The 27,235-nt window shown below is 34.7% G+C and overlaps 1 protein-coding gene across 1 annotated transcript in view; it reads left to right on the top strand.

Annotated features, from left to right (window-relative positions):
* LOC124363704 (cholecystokinin receptor type A-like) overlaps window positions 1-15,694 on the top strand; it is a 289,676-nt gene extending 273,982 nt beyond the window's left edge. Inside the window, exons 5-7 of the mRNA XM_046818967.1 lie at window positions 12,556-12,723; window positions 12,840-13,342; window positions 15,004-15,694. Of these exons, the coding sequence (XP_046674923.1) occupies window positions 12,556-12,723; window positions 12,840-13,342; window positions 15,004-15,195 (863 nt within the window). The 3' untranslated portion in view covers window positions 15,196-15,694. The remainder of the gene's footprint in view (window positions 1-12,555; window positions 12,724-12,839; window positions 13,343-15,003) is intronic.
* The last annotated feature ends 11,541 nt before the right edge of the window (window positions 15,695-27,235 follow it).

Genomic DNA, 27,235 nt, shown 5'->3' with positions numbered 1-27,235 from the left:
GTTGCTCTACATTGATGAACGTTTTCACGACGTATGGGTTTAGGAAATTAACTGCCTTTTATGGTGTGACAGGTGAGAAATATTGTACGCTCTAAAACGATGATGCCATGGAATTTGTTTGAAGCAGGCATGTTATTAGCGGAATATCCTTTGTTAAATGAGTAATGAGTAAATTGAGTAAGTAATAAGTAAAGAAGTAAGCTGGATGGATTTTTAGTGAGTTAAATGCCATTCTATGAGCAATATTTCGTGAGATGGAGTGAAGTGAGTCAAAATTATTATGATAATACTTACACCTTTGTGAGTCTTTGTAAGAGCTTGAGCACAAAAAGAAGTCACTACGAGTATACCCACCAAATACTCGATGTAGGGATAGCAATACCAATTCCTTACTGTTACGTCGGAAGAAGTATGTAGATTTACTTCTAATGGGATTTACATGTACTCAATTTATATAAAACCGTTGGAACACATTTTTGATAAAAAAAGTTTGAGAAACTATGAATTTGGGAAATTTGTATACAATTCCAAAAAAGCTATACATTTTTTATCCATAATAACCGAGTTGTGAATTTCAAAAAACTTATAGGACGCCTTATAGGAACAAAATGATGTACCAGACTAGCCATTGGCTTTAGCCAAGATATTGATAAAATAAACTTTTTACCACGTTTGAGCTTTTTTAAAATATCTTTCCCTCAGTGCTTGATAGTATAAAAGTACTTAGGACATCTATATTAAGTCGACATAACTATAACAGTTTTAGATACAAAACATTGTTCATTACAAACTTTTATTGAGTTTTATATGCATTCCAGACGACTTTTACTTTTTTAGGTAAATAAATAACGGAGTAATGAACTTTTTAATATTTGAATGATTTCCGTATTGACGTGAAATGGTGGACGAAGGTGATCAGTGGAAATTAGCTGAGATATCTATAAGGTCATGTTTTTCACCATGTTTAAAACTGTTTGAGCTATTTAGGACATATATCTTTTTCCAAAGGTGCGTTTTATATATATATATATATATATATATATATATATACGTTTTCTTATGTAAAGGTTATACGTATTATATAGAAATAAACTTTGGAACGGGGATGTGGTTTTGGATTCTTGGGGGGGGGGGGGTTTGTTCTGTGAAGTTAAGCAGATATTTTTTGTAAGTTCTACCAAACTAACGATTGCAATATGCAGAATTAGTGAAAAAATCTACCTAAAAGGTACCTCCTTGTTAAGTAAACAGCGGTGTATGACCTTCAAACATTTCTTTTTACAGTGATAAATAGGCAAACTGAAATAAATTAACACTCTTAACATCCCAACATTATTATATACTTTTTATTGGAATTCAAATGTTTTATTTGTAATACAAGAAGCTGCAATCCTAAAACTTAAGAGTCTATAAAACATTGTATACTGGAATTTGTATACAGTCCCATAAGCCCCAATCAAGTTCTAAAGAAAAGATCGAACGAACATGCTGCCGATTGTACCATCTCTATAACATTACTAAGTTTAATTAAAAATGTAAAACCACCGTAGACCTTTACAGGATCAGTATTCGTCATAATACATATAACTAGTAAGAATAATTTGATTATAAAATTTCCCTTTTAGGTGTTACTGTACACTGTGAGGATATGAATGTCCCCCATAGCTTCTTGCATAGTCAATATTCTCATAAATATTTTAATTTATAATCACAACATTTATTTTCCGTAATACATATAAATCTTAAATCGTGAACTAAATTAACTTCCTTTCTTAGTTTATTTTACAAACTAACCTATCTATTTTGAATGGATGATGTAGTCTTAATGTTTTCTAACCATATTCCAGCTTTGGTTAGGGTGAGTTAATATGTAAACATTGTTTTTGTGGTATGCATGTTTTATCCCAAGTGGCATGTTGGAAGAATTTGTAGACAAGTGTAATGTAGTAAAATTACTCATCACACAATTAATACTATTCACTAAACTGATAATACTAATACAATAATACTAACAACTTTCCCTGATAACTTTAAAAGGCTTATAACATAGCAGATGTAAGTGTTCAGTGACGTAAATTATTTTTGATTACAGGATGTGTTTAATCAAGGTGTGAATTAATTGAGGCCACTTATATATTAAATTTCTTCAAGTCTAGTGATTATCTAAGCCCGAATTGGGACGACAAGTATTCTAACGATGTATTTCTGTATTTTTAAATTCGAAAGTTGTTCCTGCCTCCAGAGCCGTATTAGGTGGACGTCACTGCCTTGGACCAGCCCGATTTTGAGTCAATAGTGTAGGGTGTCCTCGAGAATCTAGAGACAGGAAAAATAAACAACTTATGTTCCCTTAAGCCATCTTTTCACGTATTCTTGGAGTCCAAACTAACAAATTTTTAAATTTTTCATTAAAAACAGCTATCTATCAGCTAAAGACTGAAAGGAAACTTCGAATGTACTAGACCAAAATAGGAACAGATGTTAAACACCGTAAATACCTGAAGGAGTCTTTGAGCATATGCTGTTAATTTAGTCTTTCTTTGTCAACCATGATAAAGCCGCATTCGAAGGATCTTAATGGGTTCAGTTTTTCTCCCAAGAGAACATTATCTATCATCACCGCTTACTCGATGACCGTGTTGGCAAAGAAAATGCATATTTATATTTGAACTGGTTGATTTGTAATACATTGTTGAAAATACTTGATTTATGAAACTTACTCAATAGATTATCTCATTTCGCAAATTTGTTTAGATGATGACTTAATACAGAAGTTAATTTTCAGAATATTGAATCGCCTTTCAATCCTTGGCTTTTGACATAAAACAGTAATATGTGGATATTTGAGGAACATTCTACTAAACCAGTTATGTATGAGTATCAGAATGGTTAAAGTTACAGTTACCTCGCCAGCAATTTCGTAGGTTTTTACACCTGTATGAGCAGCTCTTGTTCGAGGGAATTGTATTTCCGACGCCAGTGTTGAGTATAATCGTGTTGACTTGTCACGATCAAAAAAATATTTTTAAAATTGTATATTTATGGTCATTTTAATTTACTCCGATCTTAGTATTTTTGTTCCAAAGCTGATTTTGCACCTCTCCCTATCAAGAATATATAAATAGCATATACAGTTCTGAGAAGCCTACTTTTGTCAAAAGACAATTTAAATAGATTTCATAACAGTTTTTTTTAAACGCTTAAAGTTGGACTACAATGTCTCTTATATCTGCACTGTTAGCAACTCGCATTTTTGCATACATTTTAGTACGCTTTGCACGTATATGAGCGCTTCCGTTTAGCTTGAATTATACTTCCCACGCCAATGTCGTGTTTTCCTTGTTGCCACGATCAATAAATTACGACAAAAAGTGTATATTTATTGTAATTTACTTCAAGTTTGAAATTTGTTGTTCCATAGTTGATTTTGTTTTGTTTCTCGATCAAGAAGTTATGACAGATCAGAGAAGCCTACTTCTGTTAAAAGAGAGCGAAGATGGGTTTATATCAGTCTTTAAATTTTTAATATTTTTTTTATTTTAGCACATTTAGAGCTGGAATTGGTACATTAGTTCAAAATAGTTCTTGTCGTCTGTTTCAAGGGGAGTCTTTGAAGTCAAATTATGACCATATTATGTTTTATGGCATTTTCTAAGGTAGATTAAAACCTACTTCATCGGTGAAATCTAATCCTACGTGAAGAATTATGTATAATCCTTACTCAGTATAAATGTAAAAAAATTGAAAATAATTTAAATGTATAGGTCAAACTTTAGACAACAAGATGGGTTTTTTCGATACTTTAAAGACATGTGGGGCGTATCCTGGAGGGATTTTCGAAATAATAAGAGTAAGCCTCTATTCATTCCAAGAACCATAAGAATGTACTTGTAAAATTTCAGATAAATCGGTTGAACACTTTACGTATAAAATCAAAACAAACAAACAAAGGCACTTTCACATTTATAATATTATTAGGATACACGCAAGGTATACAAAATAACTGGTTATTAATACAAATGTTTGCAAATATTGGTAAACATTTATTTTAATTTTTAAGTATACTATTGAAATGGTCACCTATTAGAAAATGGAATAGGCCTACAGTCATGGAAAATTAAATATCAAACATTTAAAGAAGACGCCTGTATTTAGAATAAGCCTTCTTGGCTTATTTTAAATACATTAGTTCTTTTGGAGAGAGAAATTTTAAAACAGGTCTGATGAAGGAAACACTCTATAGATCGCCACGCCTAATACTACCTTAATTGTCTGTGTGGTTAGATGTGATCCTGGCCCACGGCCAAGAGAGTGACGAAGAGTAAGTGTGAACTAAGACACCACTTTGGAATTCTGAATTGACAAAATCAATTTGGAGTCAAAGGTGATTTGGTGTTGCCGATAGTATTTAATCTGTTATTGCTTTCAACCGCGCTGCTGAAATACCTGGAGCAAGTTGAGAGTCGCTCCCAGAGTTTTTTTGTTAAGGACGACTTTTAGTTTAGGTTACGGATCATTGACTAGAGAGCGGTCAATTAGAAAGTGCCCAGGGGTCAAGACTCTGACGTCAGGAGGGCAATTTGAGAGAGATCATTGCACAAATTATTTTTTACATAGTTATGTAAACAACAAAATCCGAAGAAGCCATAAAAATGAGATGTAGTCCAAGTGGTGAGGTGGATTTCATAGGTGAATGAATTGGGGTCCGGTGATCAGAAAAGAATTAGGTTGATTATTTGGGGCTGAAAAAGTAAAGTATAAATTATCCTTGGGGATATTCTTAAACAGTCGTCTACATTGGAACGACTGAGTGTATAGACTTCCTCTCAACAACTTGGAAGAGAAGGGGTTAATGATATATGGCTGCAGCTTGACTAGTCGACATCCGAAGTACATTAGCACAGAGATATGTGGTTGTTTACATCAGCGGTCTCGGTTGTCTATTTGTTACTCTGCGCGGTCTGAATTTGTACTGTATCTATCCCTAGTTGGAAAGTATTAAGGAATTAACGTAATTTACAACTCTTGCTTTAAGTTTTAATAATTACATCATCGCAATAAATAGCTTTGTGTATCTTGGAAAACTTTTAGAACTTTAACAATCTGCACTATAAACGATAAACAGTTTAAATCTACTAGAGTGTAAAAAATAGGTAGAAAGTAAACTCTTCTTCATCATTCATAAAGTTGCTCTTATAGTCAGATAAGGGGATATCTTCTGCTCAGAGACGAGCACAAATATAGAGAGCAACTAACATGTTCATATCACAAAATGAGTTGAAAGTTTTGATCTTTTGGCTAAACTGATATGTTTCTTAACGTTTGTCTTTTTTGGAATACATAGTTTTAAACTCTGAATGGAAACAATATAAAAGTTTTAATTGGAGTGTTTTAGGTTTCATGATATTATTGAGGGGGCAACCGGTCTAGTTGCTAGCCTAAAAACAATTGTGACTGATAGTACCGCTAATAAAGAGGTAAAAAGCCGTAGAAGTTGTATAGATGAATAGCCAACCACATGTCTCAGAACTATATATTTGTTTATGAATGATATTTAGAAATATTTTGATATGAGGTTAAAAACTGAGTCGTCTTCTTGTAGCATCATACCTTAGAGATGAATGGATAACCTTATAAAACAATAACGTCCTCCAGGGTTCCACAGTTCTTAAGGGGTTTGCAAAAAATTTTAATTGCACAATTTTTACTTCTGTCTTATATAGGAAACAATGAAAATCTGCATATTAATACAGTTTCTCTTGAGGTGAGTGAAATTTCCGATCGCTTCTAGAAAAGAGCGGGATCGAGTGACTAGAGGCTGTGCGAGATTAAAGGTGGAGATAAAATACTCTTGTCCCGTGACTACAAAGCCTAAACGAGTTCAAATGACAAAGCATTTGATGTTCAAGATCATTAGGTTAGTGTTAACGAGAACATAAATCCTACCTGCGGTCAAACAGGGTGTGTGTGAGCACTTCATGTAAGACATGATTTCTAGAGTTTTTAGTGAACCTAAATGGCAGAAGAAGTGATGAAAATCCATTACAACTCCGCCAATTAATCTATAGTAGGTATTTTGTTCAGAAGCTAACATGGCCACTATATTAATGTCTATGTTATCTATATTCAGTACTCAATCCAACTCAGTAAGTTGATAAGAGTTTTCAAGTTTTAATTGCCTTGTTTCTCATCAGAATGAAGTATATGCAACATACGTATTGAAAGTAAAAAAAAACTTTAAAACAGACATTTAAGTCTTAATGTTTTGGACTAGTGAAGAAGGGGAGTTTTTTCTAATTGTGTTTATGTGAGCTAGGTTATAGAGTATGAAGCCTAGGGTTAAGACTAGGTTCCCCTCAATTGCCTTTTTTGGTGGTTTAAGGATTTAGAAGTTTAGACTAGTCATGAGGATCACATAAATACATTCTACATTTCTCCATTTTCTGAACTCAGGCTAGGAGATATGCCCTTCAGTATAAGTGCGGTGGAAATCCCCCAAAGTTTTGCATTGTCTATTATCCATATTTTTATCACAATAGGAGCAAATAGCGGGGAGCATAGAACCCTCAAAAGCTTAGAGAATTAGGTAGAGATAGACAAAAGTCACTTGATAAAGATCTAATATTCTCCTCATGGAGTACTAAAATTATATAAGAGTACATACGCAATCACACAATTAAGATCGATGATGCTGAACGCCTTCATCAGGTTTAGTGACCTAACAAAAATTGAACTTATCAAGGATTGTACCTTTAATACATTTGAAATTGACCTGGTTTTGTAAGCAGTTGTTTCAAGGAGGATGATGAAGAACACTCATAAGAGAGGATCTTCATTGGAATGATATCTAGTTGGGAAGTTTACGACAGATTATTGCGTATTGGAAGCCGTTTTACTTCCTGGACTCTTAGGAATGCGAGGAATCCTGTGGATCTTGGTAAATATTTGGCTCTCAGTTCTGGTGACCAGTTCGATATATCCTTGTAGAATTTGTGCAGATCAGGTTTCGATAATTTAATTACGGTTAGGTGTTCATATATTAGATTCGAATATTTTTAGAATTCTAGGACTTTCCTCGGAATTCCAGGACTTTCCTCGCTTCCTCGAATTTCTGATTTGAACGAGGGTCAAAGTTCTTTAGAGGCCACGATGTCACCAACATACTTCGCGATCTGTGCTAAACGAATTTCACCCAGGTAGCGAGTTTAACTGTTTAGTTTTATGGGAATGAATGAATTTTATTAATCAACATTTGGAAACTAATAATAGTTAAATACAATGAGAGTTGAGAAATTGTAAACAGTGTTAATAAATAAGTGTAAATTAGTGTTAATAATGAATAAAAAAGTCTTTTGCCTTATCAGGGAATTGAAAGCTAAAAGATGTTCCAGAAGTCGAGTCTGAGATAGCGTCAGATATTAGTCGCTACAATAAAAGGAAGGTAATCTGGAGCTAAACTCAGAATTCAATTAAACGAAGTTGTTTTACCTTTTGATTAGCTATAGTTAATATTGAATAGTTCATTGTTATTTATTAATATTGTTGTTGAATGTTTAGAGATTTATTGCTTATATTTAACTATTTATAGAATGCTGATTTTTGATGAGCGATATTTTATATATTTTATTTATTGTTATCCGGTTATATAATTTAGTATCAATTTATACTCTGGATAATGTAGTAATATAACCATAATGTTATATAAAATGCCAATATTTAAAAATCTGGAGTTATAGAAGCACCACAGCCGCACAAAGAGCAACATAACATGTTTTGTGAAAGCATAAACTAAACTAAGCAAAGCAAAAATATCATAAAACTGTAATGGCATTTTGTTTCTTGCTTTTTTTAAGTTTCATTATAAACATCACCGATAAGTCAGTGGGTTGACTTGGTGGAGACATGATTCTGTGAAATGATGTGTATAAAATAAATAAATAAAATAAAAATAAAGTCTAAGGTAAACGTATCATTTAAAAGAAAAAAATATTTATAAAAATACTAACTTTTGCTTTAAGTCGTTAGTAATATAAGCCCTTTAAAAAATAATTCCTTCGATCATTTTTCTTGATCCTGATTACAAAATTACACAAACGTTCTACGTTAAATGCCTAATGAGTAGTCATCAGATGGTATTAATCCTTATTCGAATTATTCACGAATTATAATCAATCATGGAGTGATCATCATTTTAAAATATCATACTTGTATTCAAGAAACTCATCATATTAAAGAGAAATAACTCTGAAATACAAAATAACTCCAGAAAATAACAATTCCACCTCCTTAAAATTAGAGATTAGGTCAATAGCCACGCCGATGGACTGAGAAAGAGGGGCCAAGAAGGTATGAGAGTCAATAGAAGTCGACGAAAGTTTTGATAATCTACGCGCAGAGTTGGACGCTTGACAGTAGCACAAGGAGGAACATTGTTTGCGGGTAAGAGAGAAGCGAGCGCAAAACTAACTCAGTGATAGCGGGGTTTCCTCGCTTACAATGAAAAGCGGTGCGGCGGGGTCGAGAAGTTAGAAGCAACACAGCTGAGTTTCATCCTGGCGTATATTTCCAGGTGGTAAGCCATTGGCGTAACCCAATTAAGCTGTTTGAAAGCTGGCTGTATTAGAATGACCTTGAGTTTTCGTCACAATAACAATGTTCAATGAAAACTATAGAAACATGGCTTACTTCAAGGATAAACTGTAGACTTTGGGTTTTTCTGAAATGGATGCCTTTCATATTTTTTTCTATTAAATCATAACGATTTTAAGAACCTACAACGATTTGGAACGTGATTTAATTATATTATTGAAATGATCCATTTTTCATAATCTTGTATCCAAAGGTGTAAAAGTATTTTAGGTTTACACATTATTCTTAAGAGATTAATACCAAAATATTACAGCTGTTTCTTTCAATAAAAATGATGCTTCCTAAATAATATACTTTCAATAGGCAGAATGTCTTCTTAACAAGCAAATCGTATAGCAACTACTTTGAACAAAATAAATTAAATAACAAATGTACAGAGTATACCAGGGAATAGAAGTCTGAATTGGAAATCGGTTAAATATTGAATATTTTTAATTATATTGCCCAACGAACAATTGGATCATTAAAGGTGTCGATGATGTTTTCCCAAACCTGCGATGTTTAAGACAGAGAATTTTAAAATATTTAAGCAATTTTCTAAAATAGTTTAATTCCTGTTTTTTTGAAAATTTGGTGAACAGTGAAAGAATGGAAATTGGACGATAACTGCAAGAAGTGAAAAGATTTCCTTTTTAAACGGAATCATTTTTGTTCTTTTTAATGTATTAGAAAATACACGTAATTCAAAGAGAGATTGTTCAATTTTGTGAGTGGAGCCAAAATATGATTTAAGCTCTTCTCCAATAACTAAGCAGACATGTACCTTCTGAGTAGTGTATCTGAGATCTAGTCTGATAATAGCCTCGCTTACTCGGTCGTGACCGATCCCTTCACAGTCTCTTTCCAGATATATGTTTAAATTAAATTATCTGCCTGCCTCACAAATCATTAATTTTTCCGCTCTTTCAGTGCTTCGGTATATTTTATCTCTCTGCAATATATTTTTTAAAAATCTTGATCTATTTGTTTAAAATTCTATTTTAAGTTGAAATTATATTGAAGTGATACAATCTTAGCCTTTATCTACACGCGAGAAAATGCTGGGCAGCCCAGGGGTTATTTTCCATTAAATATATCTTTGTAATTTGTAAGTATGCATGTGACATTAAAATAAAACAACCCGTTAAATGCTTTTTTCCAATTACTCGAAATAATCCTAGGAGTGTACCTTTAATTCACGTGGACAGAAGTTGACAAGCTATCTCCTTCAACATTGGAATTACCAGAGTGGGAAACACAGGACGATAGCTTATGAATGATTGATTGACTTCACAAAATCACGTAATTTACTGTTTTCCAGATGAAATAAAAATGCGCATATGTTCAACTACTTTTAAACCTGTTGGGGTTAAAACGTTTTAGCATCAAATGGTTTTAAGATGTAACTTCTGATCTCACGTAAAACTGGGAATCCGCCCAATCGGGTGGGTGAATTAGCTATGAACGGAACATAAAAAGTGTTAAAATGTGAATTTGAATAAGAGTTTAGTGAGGTATGAGTATCTAAATTGTAAAATCTTCCTTCTTTTAGAATTGCAGTTCCAAAAAGTTTTGATTACTACACCCAGAGAGATATTCCTACAAAATTTCAATCTAATAGTTGATTTACTCACCATTATTGTGCGGAAACGGAAATAAAGACGTACGAACAGAAATAGAACTTTAAGACCAATCTCATTGAGGGATCAAGCAGATAAATATTTTACTCTGAATTGTTTAGTACTTATAATAAAATAATTAAAACGTAAAAATTACAGTGTGTCTGATACAAGAACTGAGTTCAAAGCATCCGGAAAGGTTAATGTTAATTAAATGTGGGATTTTTTAATGTTAACACTATATTAACAATAACGGGAAACCAATATGTGGTAAAAAATAAAGTAATATTTGTAAACTATCAATATAGCTCACATAAAATATTATATTATTTCTAAAAAATGAATCAAGCAATTTGCAGTTCAAATTTTCAAAAACGAAATTAATTCAAACCAACTAAAATTCTTATGCTTTTTTTGTTTATCTTATTACACAATAAAAGAGTAAAGTGCAGTAATTTCATTACACGGTAGCCGTGACCAATAAAGGGTCTCAGAGTGGACTCCGAAGCGAAATCCTATCGACACTCCCGTGAATGTGCAATTAGAGGCCTTAGCAAGCACTTCGGCTCCTTTTACAGTAATTTTTCTCTGCGTTAGCACTTCCAATCATCGTGATTGTCTGACCCATGTAATTTTAACACTAAGCAGTATTCGAGCTCAGTTCCTATTTTTTTATCAAGTTAATGTCTTTGGCACTATCCATGTGATATGTGTTTATAAAAAATCTTTACACAATTGATATAGAAACGATGACGAAAAGAATAAACTGACATAGCGTAACAAAAATATTATCACACATCTTTATTTAAAGTTTTTTTGTCGATGGAAGAATTGTGAGGGAAACAGGATTTTTCTGGCCATTTTCATCGTTCAGTGATACTAAAAAATCAGTAACACTGCGTTTAAAAATCTGCAATCTGATCTATTCCTCAGGTAACACGTTTCACAACGCTCTAGTACGATTTGTTCATTTTAACCTTATTTGTGGTATTAGGTTAAATAAATAATATCTATGTATTAGGTTAATTATTTACCTGAAGAAGAGATCAGATTGCAGATCTCGAAACGCAGTGTTACTTATTTTTTTATCGGTGAACGATGCTTCACATTATCACACTAATGGACGGGCTGCCCTCTTACCGTTTGGTGAAAAAATAAATAGTTATCTCTCATGGACCAAGAGAAATCCTTATCCTTGTCCATCAATTACCTTGCTATTAAAGACTATAGCATAGAAGGACAGATAGGAAGGCTACATTTGCCTTTTTGAAGTCAATTACTGTGGGGTTCTTCTTGCGCTAAGACAAGCCTATATACCAATCTCAAGGTTCTAGAACCTTTCTATCACGAGTAATCGGATAACGACACATTTTAAGACCCTGCCACATCTCAGTAATGATGGAAGGGCCAATAGGAGCAATCGCTACTTCATTTGACTGAAGTCAACCTACACCAGTTACATCAGATTGGACCATGTGACCGCATTACATAAATATAGTTTTAAATTGGAGCACAAGTCAAGTGGATATATTGGATATTTGGCAAACAAATTAATCGATTTTGGGTCTTGTACTGCATTACCATAACTGGACCTGTCTACATATTTGAAATGTCCAAAATAATTTATTTCTATACTAACTGAAAAGCAGGTCTACAAACTGTTGAAAACGTATTGCGTATACAAGCAATATTGCGAGCTTACGCGAGCAAGTTTTGCGTGCAAACCTAATTACAACAAGGCTATAATGGTACTTGCTATTAATCTGAATATAATCACAGAATAATTAAAATTGTATTGTGTTTTGATAACAATCCTATAAAAATTCAGATACGTAACCGGCAATGTGTGTTTATCTTCATCTTCTATTCTCTGTCATATGTCTACAATTTCTATTCTCAGGGAGAGCTGTCTGCCAGGTAGCATGTTTGAAGATGAGGAACTCCTTGTCAAGTGCTGCGCTCGGTAGTGGCCACACAACCCGCTATGATGATTTGCTCCTCTATTCTCTATGTCTTGTCTGCAGTGCCCGTGTCGTGATCGGGAGAGCTAGTCCGTCAGGTGGCATGTCTGCAGATGAGGACCTCCTTGTCAAGTTCAGGAACCGGTAGTTGTCACACAACCCGCTATGATGATTTGCTCCTCTATTCTCTATGTCTTGTCTGCAGTGCCCGTGTCGTGATCGGGAGAGCTAGTCCGTCAGGTGGCATGTCTGCAGATGAGGACCTCCTTTTCAAGTTCAGGAACCGGTAGTTGTCACACAACCCGCTATGACTATTTGCTCCTCTATTCTCTATATCTTGCCTGCAGTGCCAGTGTCGTGCTCGGGGGAGCTGGTGCGCCAGGTGGCATGTCTGCAGATGAGGACCTCCTTGTCAAGTGCTGCCCCCGGTAGTGGCCACACAACCCGCTATGATGATTTGATCCTCTATTCTCTATGTCTTGTCTGCAGTGCCCGTGTCGTGCTCGGGGGAGCTGGTCCGCCAGGTGGCGTGTCTGCAGATGACGACCTTATTGTCAAGTACAGGAACCGGTAGTTGTCACACAACCCGCTATGACTATTTGCTCCTCTATTCTCTATATCTTGCCTGCAGTGCCAGTGTCGTGCTCGGGGGAGCTGGTGCGCCAGGTGGCATGTCTGCAGATGAGGACCTCCTTGTCAAGTGCTGCCCCCGGTAGTGGCCACACAACCCGCTATGATGATTTGCTCCTCTATTCTCTATATCTTGTCTGCAGTGCCCGTGTCGTGCTCGGGGGAGCTGGTGCGCCAGGTGGCATGTCTGCAGATGAGGACCTCCTTTTCAAGTTCAGGAAACCGGTAGTTGTCACACAACCCGCTATGACGATTTGCTCATCTATTCTCTATATCTTGTCTGCAGTGCCAGTGTCGTGCTCGGGGGAGCTGGTGCGCCAGGTGGCGTGTCTGCAGATGAGGACCTCCTTGTCAAGTGCTGCCCCCGGTAGCGGCCACTGGGAAAGCATGCGCCGCTCTATAACTACTAAGGCGCTCACTAAGAAGAAGCGAGTCGTCAAGATGCTTTTTGCCGTCGTTCTTGAGTTCTTCATCTGCTGGACTCCTTTGTACATCATTAATACGGTACCGTGTTAAGTTTTAAAATCAATTACATACATTTTAGTTGTATTTCAGTTCCATAAATACGGTATACAGGATTATAATACCTTTAAAGGCTGAATCCTTTATCGTTAGTTGTGATTATCAAAATTAGTTTTAAACGATATTTGGATTTAAAAGTAGATGAGTGTAATGAAAATTAGATGACTTTAGCAAATAACAGCATTATAACTCTATTAATTATACTTTGCTTTGCTCAATGACGAACATTTAGAACACTTACTTTGATCACAGGTACTTAAATATTGGTGTTGACTTGTAATACTTAATAATTTACATTGTTCAATTGTTTTAAAATTCAAATAGCTATAGCTACTGAATGAATCCACCTTTTGAAATCCGGTTTGCGGCATTATACTCTGCTAAGTAAGACCTTTAATTTGATACCAAACTTGACCTATGCTGCTGTTTAAGAATTTTGTCTGACTCCTTGTGGACCGTCCCCCAAAGGGATTATCCGGTCGGTAATTGGGCAGATGTGTGCATTACTATCACCAGTAAGCACGTGTGAACTTTGGTATTTCTTTCTATTATGGTTCAAAAATTAAAAAAGAGGTTCCAGACTTAATTGACACCCTGTATTTTACTCATTAGCAAAATAAATTTTTCTAAAACCGATCAATTAAGTGGAAAATAATCAATCATGGGAAAGATTGTGTACTCGATTTGAACATGCCAACTTTCATTACTAATTTTTGATTACTAGATTGGTTTTTATTGGTATAAATAATATACATGCATACGCATATTGTACAATACTTACTGTACTTTTATATTCCAAGTGACCGACGACTTTACGTTTCATAAAACTCAGAAAAAATGCGTGTTTATGGGAGTTTTACTTTACAACAACCAAAACAAAATTATTAGAGCGTAAAGAAAATTTTAAAATCATTTGTAAACTCCTCTTGTACTACAGTCCATACATGTTATTGCTGAAAAACCTACTGAAATAAAAAAAAATTGAAACGGCACAGTAGAATTTGTTCTAAGATAATGAATAAAACAAGATAAACGTGTAAAACAATAAATGTGTTAGACTTTATTATATCTTTGAACTTTGTTTTAGGCAGAATATTACATCGCTAAGGCATGAAAATGATTAGTTTTGTTAGTAGTTTATCTAATGGTTGCGCAGTTAAAAGCGACTGTCATGCTCCTCGTTTTGTCTCGTTTGATTAAATCCTCGCCTCAGGTCTATAAAACGCTGCTACTGTCTCGTAATAGAAATATTTTTTAATTTTTGTTAAAAGTTAATTTCAGCTGTAAATATTAGGGAACTTATTGAGATTATAAAATTATTTATAAAAACGACAAATTATTAACGATACAATAAAATTTGACTTAGTACAAAACACTATGGGCATTAAACGTGGGAAAGTGAATGAAGAAAAGCTAGTTGGTTCATTTACCTTAACTAATTACTTAAAAAAAGATAAGAACTACAATGTAAACTTTGCAATTACGATAAGGTCTTGATAACTATTAATAAATTTCCATACCAATTTAAGAAATTGTGAGTTAGAGGAGGTTTAATGGACTAAGGCTATAAACGGCCATGCCAGGTATGGTTTTTCTAGTAATAGTGAAAGTACTTGTCATAGTCTCATGCCCAACCTGTGTAGGTGGTGCTATTCGAGCCAGTCGTGGTGTACAATGTGCTCGGCTTCCACACTATCAGCTACTTCCAACTGCTAGCCTATTGCTCGAGCTGTTGTAACCCCATCACTTACTGCTTCATGAACTCGAGCTTCCGCCAGGCGTTCCTGAAGCTATTCCGGTGCTTCCACAAGGAGAGGACAAAGAGGACTTTCTGACTAGAGGAGAGACTCTGACTGCAGTGAGAACTGCGCTACAGTTAGTTCTGTCAGTGACAAGACAGTGTTATTGACTTCATAAATGTTAAACTCTGCAATGATTTTGTCTTCAGTGACCCCGGGTTTTATGATCTAGGGTGCATGACGTAAAACTGTGTGTCAAGAGAAATGAGTGTGAAATCATTAATGGTGCTTGAAGTTTTTCTTATCACAAATGTTACTGCCAGTAAGCAATTTTTATAAAACCCTATACGGACAGTTAACTTTATCAGTGTTCTGTTGGTGTTTTCCAGATTTTATCATAAAATTAAGATTCAGGGTAACATTGGTACGTTATGTGCTACCAAATCCTTTTATATTTTATAATATGTAAATATAGATGACAGAGCTGTAAAATATCAATGCTATGTTTTCATATTTCATCCTAGTAAGAACGGTCTAATTATGTATAAATGTTCACTGTACTATACTTGTGAATCTTTACAAAACTAAATAAAAATCCGTGTGTTTATATTTGCTCAAGTTATCTGTTCAGTACCTGATGTCGCGGTTATCAAATTGTAATGTTGAGATGTTACGTTGGGAAATTTGGTATCTGCTACTGTCTAAAATCTTAGTTTTGAGAGATTGGCACGATTCTGAGTATTAAGAATTTTCAGCAGTGGCTTGTGGCCAGTATTGATCATATAGTGCTTCTATGAGTTGCTGAACTAAGTGCTAATGATTCAAGACCAAAGTTTGCTTGTATCTTCTTAAGAGTTTCTTAATATTCGGTAAACGTAAGCTACAGACTTTCCGTCAATCCCCTCAGCACAAATTGAGCTTTGTCCTAAACTTTGAAGCCCTCTCAAACAATTAACCCTGGGGCCAACGGTTTAGAGGTGACATCCGATTTACCACCAATGGCCGGGCAGGCGGGCTGCTTGCAAGGACAGGATCGCTCAGCAGTCACCCATCCAAGCAGCAGCCACGCTCGACTTTGCTTCATTCACATACGTACCCGCTATATTGTGCCATTGACAAGATACACTGGCTAATGGATATGGTTAAATAGGTTTTCCGTATTTGATGAGGCTGTATGTATAAAAAGGTTTGAGGTGGCACTAGATAATTCAGCTAACCGTCAGTGCTGTAAATGTACAAAATTTGACGGGATACTCGAGGGTGTAGCTATCCGCCAAGGCAGTATCTATGAAAAATGTTGAGGGACCCTCGTGAATGTAACTAACTTCTATCATTAGGAGGAGACAAAGAAAGATCTACAAATGTACATCAACAATGTCGGGCAAGTACCCATATAGCTGATAGGAATGCAACCAGAGTAGCTTATTCTCAAAACTTAAATCGATCTTACAAGTCAATCCTTTAAAAGTAATAAATTCAGTATTTTTAATTTATACAGTAAACTAAGCATTGCAGATGAAAATTGGTTTTGAGAAAGAAAATCGCATGTTTTGCCAACTTCAACCTGTAATGTTTGAAGAGCTACTTGCTGGACATAAAATAATAACCAACACTCGAAGAGGAGGTCAAAGAAATTTGACTCCTGAAATCTGGATTCATGTTGGTCTGATAGATCCAATAACAATCGGCGACGAAGAAGCTCAAAATGAACTCTTCAGGCCGTTTCGACACCAGAAACAACTAGAAAACAAAATATAGTGTGATCTAGGTTAAGGAATATTCTCATTGTCTCATTACATGCACAATTTAATGCAACAAAGGTTTGTGACGTTCGTCAGATTCAAGACGGCTCCACTAATAGGAAGGTGCTTTCAATTCAATTCACTCAACATTCAATTTGTTACCAGTTCGGTTTCCTGATTTATAGTCCAGGAGAATATTGGTATTTTCAAAGGAAAATTATATCTTGTGATAAAAGAACCACTTCAAACGTTCAAAAATCCAAAATCTATTTCATTTTATAATATTTTTTTACCTTCAGCCATCTTAGAATGTCACAAGATATATTTTTTTTTAATGATAGACAGCGTCTTAAATCGCTGTGTCAAAAGATGCAACCGGCTGACCAGCAACAAAATAACTCATAAGATTCTGGAAGACTATTTTAAAGTTAGTTTTCAATATTTCCGGCTATCACTCTTTGTACATATATACATTTTACTATTTCTTTGGTATTAATTGTGTTTGAGGATTTGTTAGTCAATACGTGTCATTGTATGTTTAGACAATTTAGAGGATACTCCAGACTTTAGCAAAGTATTTGCAAGGTGGAGAGCTATAATTGGAGAACTTTATCTTTAGTTTGCTGAAAGAATCAGATCTCTTTTATAGGTGTGTGATTGATGAATGTAAAACAGAAGCGCTAACTTTCTCATGACCATCGTGGTCTGATGACTTCCCTACATTTTTGATGATTCTTCTCCCTAAAGACTTCAAATTCTTATAGTATCAATAATTTTTAGCTTTTGGTAGGCCTTGAGTTTGTTTCAAGGTCTTAAAAGGTTTCAGAAGAAATAAACCAATGCAAAGTATCGAAGCACCCGAAAAAATTAAACAGATTGTAAAGGAACTGATGCTTTTTAACCTACCCAGAAGGGGGTTTATACCTTCCAGTTGAACCCACCAATGGGCACAGCAAAACACCGATGTGTCACTATTTAAGTATGGTGCTTGGAGTATTTCTCATCACAAAATGTTGCCTGATTTTTCTGGGCAACCTTATGGATGTCCAGGATCGGTGCATTAATAACCGCAACTTTCGAGATTCTGGGGCGCAAGGGCAATTCGATAGGTCTAGTCTTACTGTGGGAGATGACTGTTGGAGTTGGTTGGGTTTGTTCCCTAACCTCAGAGGTTCTTGCTAGCCTCAACAATGGGTGCCACCACCTGCATACTTTAACTAGTGAGGCTGGTTCAGAGGTGGCCTCCCCTTTTTCCGGGGAGACATAACTTTGAGATTTAGTGCCATAATTCTTCCTCATAGATCTCGATAGGTAGGAGGCGGCTCCTACTCCCTAACCTTACCCATCCTGAATATCCTGTCACTCCGGAAGCACCGCAAAGGTTATTACAGGACTAAGTGCAATTTATAAGCTTCTTGTCCTAAGAGAAAAAGACCTTTTTAATCCAAAACCAATAGAATTATTCCTTGGTCCAAGAAGATCAAATATACCAAGTTTGTAGTCTCTAAAACCTTTCTATCAACAGCTATCAAACAGATGGACAGACACTCTTTAGAAGGAATTGTGAGGTTCCTAATAATGTTGTAACTATTTCAAGGCAAACGTGTTTTTTCGGGTAAATAATTAGATACATATTTATTCCGACCTTTTACAGACCAACTGTTACAGCTCTCTGTACAATCTTTTAAATGTACGGCTCGGTAGACACGTTATACATTTTACAGCGGTCCGTATGTCTCATTCCCACTCGTGCGAATTACGGGACCACTATTCTCAAGAAATCGCTTAACGGCTGATGATTTTAAAACGCGAAACATTTAGGCGTAACCGTTTAACAAATTTAGGGAGCATTATAAGTGGTAAGGAGATGTAACTGGGGCGGAATGTGGCTTAATGTGCCGTTAACGTTAATGTGACAGCGGTTCGGGTTCCCTACGCCTGTTCACTGAGGCTGGGTTAAATATTGTTAGAAGGTTCACCCGACTAGGGAAATGAGCGTACAAATACAACATTGAATTCAACAGTTACAAACGTCGTCTGTTAAAAATATAATATTAACTGATGTAGCGTTGATTCTTTGGTTTTCTGGTCCACTCATTTATTTGATAACCAGTCAAGGTTTTTGTGTATTTAGCGGAAACTACAGAATTCCTTAATGAAATAATTAAAGGTTGTTGCTGACTATATATACACAGATGGTTCTTAAAAATTGATCTTTCATTTATTTTAGTTGTTTTTTTATAGATTTTCAAACTAAAACTTACTTTCCAAATTAGATTCACGTGACAACAAAGAAAAGTAGTATACAAATTAGATATTGAATTCAAGAGTTACAAATATCATCTTTAACAAATTTTTCTAACTTATGTAGTATTGATTCCATGGTTTTCTGGTTCAGTCATTTATGTTCTCTTAATGCTTCTCTACACGACTCTGTAGCTTTAAATTTCAAGATGTTTCTCACAGCTGTTTTTGAATTTCTAAATTGTTTTTGAATTCTGTACGTTTTCTAGCTTGTATTTAGATCAGCTACCCCAAAGTCTTATGCCACCCAAAATGAAAATTGAACTGATTTTTTCTGTTTTTGAATTGTTTTTAATGGTGCAAGTCTGAAGGAAACATTAAAAAATTTGGTCAATGGTACCAAAAATTACTTGGAGTATTGTTTAAGTAGCCACTATGATATGCCATGGGTATCACTAGAATTTCAGGCCCTGAGATCCTGTATTGGCCGAGCTCCCTCCTCCAAACCTACAGAAAGAAAAGCCATGGATATCACTGGCCACCGAAAAACTTGTATACGAGTGGGAGATCCTTTAATGTTAATTAAATTGGAATTTTAGTAAATTTTGACGAATTATGAATTGTTCACCGAGTCAAAGTTGAAAAATATTCACAGGATTTCAAAGCTTTTCAATATCGTAAGCCTTTGCGGCACTAAAGACTCGTCTATACACCCTTCCATAATTTCTGAAAAATTTTAACTTTCTATCTGGAATAACTAGAGTGATAAAACTTAATTTTCCTCTATGTATTAGAATGTTAAGAGTGACATAAGAGCTTTTTTGGACATTTTAGGGATGTTTTATTGTTTTAAAAGGGCATAACATGGTAAAATATTCAACGTGCTTTGAACGTATTGTACTTCCCATTTCCACCTCGGAAGTGATTGAGGTAAGTCCAAGATTCACTATCAAAAAGTCTCCTGAGCTGCGCAATGTTCTGACTGAGGGTTACTCTTGAATTTTGGTATCCTTGGTTTTGGCATCCAATGGACACCCAGAGACCTCCTGAATAATGGCCAGAGATGGCGGCAACAAGTACGGAAGCTCTCTATGTGGACTGTGTGGAACAATCTTGTCGATGGCTGTACAAGTACATGTCGTGCAAAATAGAAGAGTTGGAGAGTTCACAGACTAATTTTAGCTAAAACAAACCAAAAGCCGCCAGTGTTGCACGCATGATTGTTTACGGTAACAGATGATGCTGTCTGTTTGTTTATTGGAATAGATGTTGAGACAGATCAGTAATTTTCCATACACGTAAAATTGGCAACAGTGTAAAGCGCGGGAGGAACCAGATGCGCGGGAAATCATCAGACTGTCTTCGTGCGAGCTGCTCTAATCTACGACTGCACCGTAAAGCCTCTATATCTAAATATAGTAAATTTAGTTAATAACTTCAGTGCGGTTCTAAACTAAACGGTCTTACATAGCACGCGTACTGTGGAATCTTCCGCAATCATGTAAAAAGTGTGTTTTATTTAAAACCTCCGTTTAAAATAATCTTTTTTGACTGAGATTGATTTTGACTTTTTGGCTTCACTTTACTTTTGCTTTAGAGTTGCTTTCCAGCGGCTAATGTATACAAAAACAATTTACCCACAACTGCCATTGCAGGATACAGCGGTTGTCGCATAAAACCGAATCGAATCAAGTTTCAAGTGTGCTTCTGGGATGGGTGGCCTCTAGAAATTCTGTGCTTGCAAGCAGCCCGTGTGCCCTGCTGCTGGTGATGGGCGAGAAGTTAACTTTAAGGCGAGGATCCCCAAGCTGAATATTAGAGAGAGTACCTTCGTTTGGTAAAATAAGGCATTCTCTACTTTATTTTCACGTCTATTTTCCTATAAGAAGTAACCCATATTCATATTACAAATAAACATCGTTCATTTACTTCTCAAGCGTCAGCATTCTTTGAAGTTTAGACCTCATTTATCAATGATGAATAAAATGTTCGTAAAGAACTTCCAACTATTGAATGCCAGACCACGTGACGTGATTCTGAAAGTTGAGACTTTCTATTTTCTATTTAACATGTTCTCAATATTGTTGCACGTATCTTGGTCCAGTGTATGTGTGACTCACAGGACGTATCGACGAATAAAAGCCAATAAAGTTAACTTATCCCGTAGCAGGGACCAAACACAAATGGATCATCCTGGGCGAGCTTGTTTGAAGGCCATCGCCTAACCAGAGGAGATCTTGAACTGACCTTGAGCAACACATTTTCATAAATACACTTATACTTACTTATATGTATATATAAATGAATGTTTGTGTGTTTGTCCTTTATAGACTCAGAAACTATTGGACCGATCACTATGAAAATTTGTATTTATTTGTATTTTTCCACGTAGAATGTTTATATGCTATGGCCATTGGTGTAACTCACCACCAGGCTGCGCTGCAAAATACACAAGCTATCCAAGCGCCTGCATATTATAAACTGCAATTACGAGACGGTTACGTATATTAAATAGCCAAGCACTATTTGAAGGCAAAGCAATACACGGGCAAAGTTTACCAAAAGCGTGCGAAGCCGCGGGAAACATCTAGTATTTTATAATTACTAAGTAATATATCCTGTATTGTTATAGTGCATGTCGTGGTTAACATTTCTTGGCATATAACTTTTAAAAATAGTTGAATTGTATATTTAAAATCTTAAATTTATTGCAACCGATGGGTACAATATATTTTTGGATGCAACATCGGCTATGTTTATTAAACTATAATTTTTGTCTCAAAACATTTTTAAAAAAACTGACCAGTATTTTTAGTAGGCTATTTGTAACATTTATACATTATGAAAGTAAAAACCACTGGAAATGGAATTTTCACACACCGATCTCCGATAGGGAGCTTTGATACAGTTCAAAGGCTTTGAGAAAAAGAGCAAATAACCTAAACACGAGCTCTCACTGTGACTTCAATATTCGAATATTGAATTCGTTTTGAATCCCTTACAGTAATAATTCAACATAGAATTGATAGGTCACGTGGCAAAATTGTTCGTTAATGCAACATAATGTCCCGATTAACAATAATATTATAATTATTATAATAATTATGTTTAGCTGTCAATACATACTTGTACTAACTTTCATAATTTTATCAATTCTATAAATTGATTTTTTTTACAACAACACGCAGGAGAGTTTGTCTTTGTGAGTCATATAAATCTAAAGAAATTGAAAAGTACATTACATTTTAAATCAACATAAGTTTTTTTCAATTTAATTACTTTTATATAATTTTACATTAGAGAGACTAGGTAAACCAACATGAGTACTCATATAATCTGATTCGGCCAATGGCGCTTTGTAGCGGTTACAACGGTTATCGCAATATAACCGGATAAAGCAACTTCGACCGTGGCTGTTGCTTAGATGGGTGACCGCTAAGCGATACTATACTTGCAAGCAACCCGTCTGTCCGGCTATTAGTGGTGGTTCGGAAGTCACCTTTAAGCCATTAGTCCCCAGATTAGGTGCTAGAGAGACCTTATTAGCCCTAACTTAACCTGGTAAAGTAAGACATTTTAAATTTTTTTCTTTATTCTAAACAGAACATAGGGTCTAATTATTACCTCACAAAATATAGACTGTAGGGCTTTCAGGCCACATTAAAACGAGATATCCAGAAGCACGTCGTTCAGTTTCCGGAAGTCATTAAATTCCAAATATTATAAAGTGTGATGATAATCTACTACCAATAGCACAGTATAATGACATTGGTAGTCTAGTAGGTGCAGCGGCCATCTCAAAAGATAACGGCGTTCCTGCGCAATGTGGATGCTCCTTGGGTGGATGACCGCTAAAATACCCTATCCTTACCCCCTGCATCCAAACCGGTGACCCGGAGGTCATCTTTACAGTCATTCGACGATTGGAAAGAACTTATTATTACTTCCTTTGCCTGATAAAATTTGATATACTTTAATTTTCGAAATTCACCTTTATCTCGTCAGCGAGCCAAGAAGTGTTGTTACAAGTAGAAAATTAATTTTTGGAAACTTAATTTTTATTCGAGTATTTTTGCTTAGGGTGAGTCACATGAATTGATTACGTCCCAATCCAGAAAAACATATCTTACTAAGGGCTTTGTAAAACCTCACTTTGTCAACGTTTATTATGATTAAAAATCGTAAAAAATATACGAGATAAACGTATATTATCTCGTATATATACGTACATAAACTACAAAATGAGATAAAAGTAATGAGATAATGTATATTACAAATATTATAATAATTGAAATGCTAAAACATTTTGTTCTAATGAAATACTGTACGGACATAAACCATTTTACCAAGGGTTGTAAGAAAGTAGAGGGGTGGCACAAGTTCTTTCAACCCTTTGTTCAACGTAGTCACTTTCAATCTTGTATGACAACATGTTTGAAGCTCTTGTGTAACAAATGAGGTTTGAGCGGAAATGTTCAAAACACAAAAGTAAATTATATTATGATATAAGCTTCTGTTAATATTGCCTTTGAGCTATATAATCCTTTATTAGAAAATCCAAACAGTATTACATGAATGAAATATTAAATCCCTGGAGCAGGGCACGTTATAATCCTTCAAAGCACGCTCTAACGAACTTTATTATAACATAATTTATTACCAACGAGTCTTTCACATAATAAATAACTGTGAAACTTGATATACCAAACAAAAACTATGTAAAATTGTAATTGTTTTTTTGTAAAGTTTTGTGGTTAAGGGATATTACTAAAACATATTTTTCTCAAAGGAATTAGCGTAAGGCTTATTATTTTTGGTAAAACGTATTTAAATGTATGTGCAATGATAAACAAAAAAAAGGAATATCCAAACAAACTAATTTTAGAGGACCAGAAACAATAAAATGAAGCTATTTTGAGAGGTTTCAAATATTTTTGTAAAATTACATTTTATTTTACAAGATTTTAATCTCGCAGTTTTCAACGGAGACATGTGGACGTTTACGTTGAACAGTAATAAGCTTCTTCAAAATGAGTATTTATAAATCCGAAAAAAATTAACATATTATATAATTCTTATATGGTTACACACTATATAAGTATTACGTCAATCTATCAGTATTATATACAAATGTAAACAGATTACTACTTTTTTATAAACCACTACATGTGCATTGGCAAAAAAGAATTTTTTAGTTTTTTATTTAAAAAACCAAAAAAGTTTTTTTTTAATTTTAGTAGAATAAGTTTTACGGATAAAAAAATACATTAATAATTTCCGCTCAATATCAAAACAAATAATGGCTAATATATATTTCTAGATAACTGAAGGAGTTATCTACCCTACTTATTACTTATAATAATATTAATATAATAATAAGTCGTCTGAAACGACTGAAAAAAGTGGAACGTCAATAAATGGACTCCGTTTCAACCATTCAGCGATTTCAAAGCACTGGACGAATATTTGAATCTTTTAATCCGGCATCAATAAAAGGTAAATCCTTAAAACTCTGTCAAAATGTCTGATTACTGGCTCAGCTATTGGAGGCCTATCCCTAGAGGGACTTGAAACATTTCTGCCTGTCTGCCTGTAAATCCTGTTTTTCTCTCCCTACGATATCTCGAAAACAAACTATTGACTTGAAATTGTGCATGAAGCTTAATTTTTATATGAGTAATAGTGAGTTAGATGATTGTGTATGTCACTCTGTGGAATCTTCAATGGCGGAAATCTTTACATTGGTACTTGTGGGTAACAATGCTGGAAACGATAAAATATCAGAAAATATATGTATTAACAAACTCAAAAGACCCATAAGATATTCAAGCAAGTGATTTATTAAGACATTTAGCCTAACAATCCCTTGATATACATAATTGTTTAGTGTCTTGGTGTAGACTTTTGTTATTTAAACTCTGGTATGAAGCCCAGTTTAATGAATTAAATGTAAATGTATCATGTGCCAATGTATGAAGAGAAAGAATTCATAAATCTATATATATATATATATATATATATATATATATATATATATATATATAAAAATGAATGTTTGTATGTTTGTCCTTTATGGAATCGTGAACTATTGGACCGATCATGATGAAAATTTGTACGTATATGTATTTTTCCACGGAGAAGGTTTATAAGCTATGCCCATCCCTTTCCCGATTCAGGATTCCGCCCCACTGGTTACAGAAATACCCATAAGAAATGCATTGCAGCAAACATATGTTAACGTCTTTTCAAATTTTTAATCAGCTGTTCTTTGTAAACATATATTACACTTATAGTTTTAAAGCATAGAGTAAGCTTAAGAGAAACGACAAATTTTGTTTAAACTGTTTTTGCAATCACTGTTAAACATAGACTTTACTATCCAGATAATACAATTCAAATTTGACGTAAAAATTCACCTTTAACTGCAATATTTATTTAATATAAACCATGCTCATGCTTGATCAGAAGAGTAATGCAGATATCATAATTACTATCTTACGTTGGCTACAAATATAAAGAATGTTATAAAATCAACCTTAGTTGTTTTTTTTGACAGAAGTATGGTTCTCAAAACTCCGTGTGTACATATTCTCTCGATCGAGACAACAAAGCAAGCTCAATCGTGGCATCGGAGATATAACTAATTTAATCTAAAATTTATTATAGTAAAAAAAAAATTTACTAAGTAATATAAGGACTTCGGTTCTTAAGATTTGCGTGCGAAGCCGTGGGTAACAGCTAGATAGAGGCAGGAATATGGTACATACCTTCATAATACGCCCAAGAGGCTCACGATGGAACGACTATCAATTATCTCAGCAATGTTTAGAATGTGATAGAAAAAGAATAAGTGAATATAGTGTACTGTTTTCAACGGGAAATTGCGTGCGAAGCCGCAGGCAACTTTTGCAAAAAATTATTGAAATGCGCAGCAAAGCGCGCCGGGCCCGCTAGTCTATATATATAAAAATGAATGTTTGTATGTTTGTCCTTTATGGAATCGTGAACTATTGGACCGATCATGATGAAAATTTGTACGTATATGTATTTTTCCACGGAGAAGGTTTATAAGCTATGCCCATCCCTTTCCCGATTCAGGATTCCGCCCCACTGGTTACAGAAATACCCATAAGAAATGCATTGCAGCAAACATATGTTAATGTCTTTTCAAATTTTTAATCAGCTGTTCTTTGTAAACATATATTACACTTATAGTTTTAAAGCATAGAGTAAGCTTAAGAGAAACGACAAATTTTGTTTAAACTGTTTTTGCAATCACTGTTAAACATAGACTTTACTATCCAGATAATACAATTCAAATTTGATGTAAAAATTCACCTTTAACTGCAATATTTATTTAATATAAACCATGCTCATGCTTGATCAGAAGAGTAATGCAGATATCATAATTACTATCTTACGTTGGCTACAAATATAAAGAATGTTATAAAATCAACCTTAGTTGTTTTTTTTTGACAGAAGTATGGTTCTCAAAACTCCGTGTGTACATATTCTCTCGATCGAGACAACAAAGCAAGCTCAATCGTGGCATCGGAGATATAACTAATTTAATCTAAAATTTATTATAGTAAAAAAAAAAATTTACTAAGTAATATAAGGACTTCGGTTCTTAAGATTTGCGTGCGAAGCCGTGGGTAACAGCTAGATAGAGGCAGGAATATGGTACATACCTTCATAATACGCCCAAGAGGCTCACGATGGAACGACTATCAATTATCTCAGCAATGTTTAGAATGTGATAGAAAAAGAATAAGTGAATATAGTGTACTGTTTTTCAACGGGAAATTGCGTGCGAAGCCGCGGGCAACTTTTGCAAAAAATTATTGAAATGCGCAGCAAAGCGCGCCGGGCCCGCTAGTATATATATAAAAATGAATGTTTGTATGTTTGTCCTTTATGGAATCGTGAACTATTGGACCGATCATGATGAAAATTTGTACGTATATGTATTTTTCCACGGAGAAGGTTTATAAGCTATGCCCATCCCTTTCCCGATTCAGGATTCCGCCCCACTGGTTACAGAAATACCCATAAGAAATGCATTGCAGCAAACATATGTTAACGTATTTTCAAATTTTTAATCAGCTGTTCTTTGTAAACATATATTACACTTATAGTTTTAAAGCATA

Source organism: Homalodisca vitripennis, chromosome 5 (assembly GCF_021130785.1).
Source record: "Homalodisca vitripennis isolate AUS2020 chromosome 5, UT_GWSS_2.1, whole genome shotgun sequence".
Taxonomy (NCBI): domain Eukaryota; kingdom Metazoa; phylum Arthropoda; class Insecta; order Hemiptera; family Cicadellidae; genus Homalodisca; species Homalodisca vitripennis.
The sequence above is the reverse complement of the archived record's forward strand: the minus strand, read 5'-3'. Positions and strand labels throughout refer to the sequence as shown.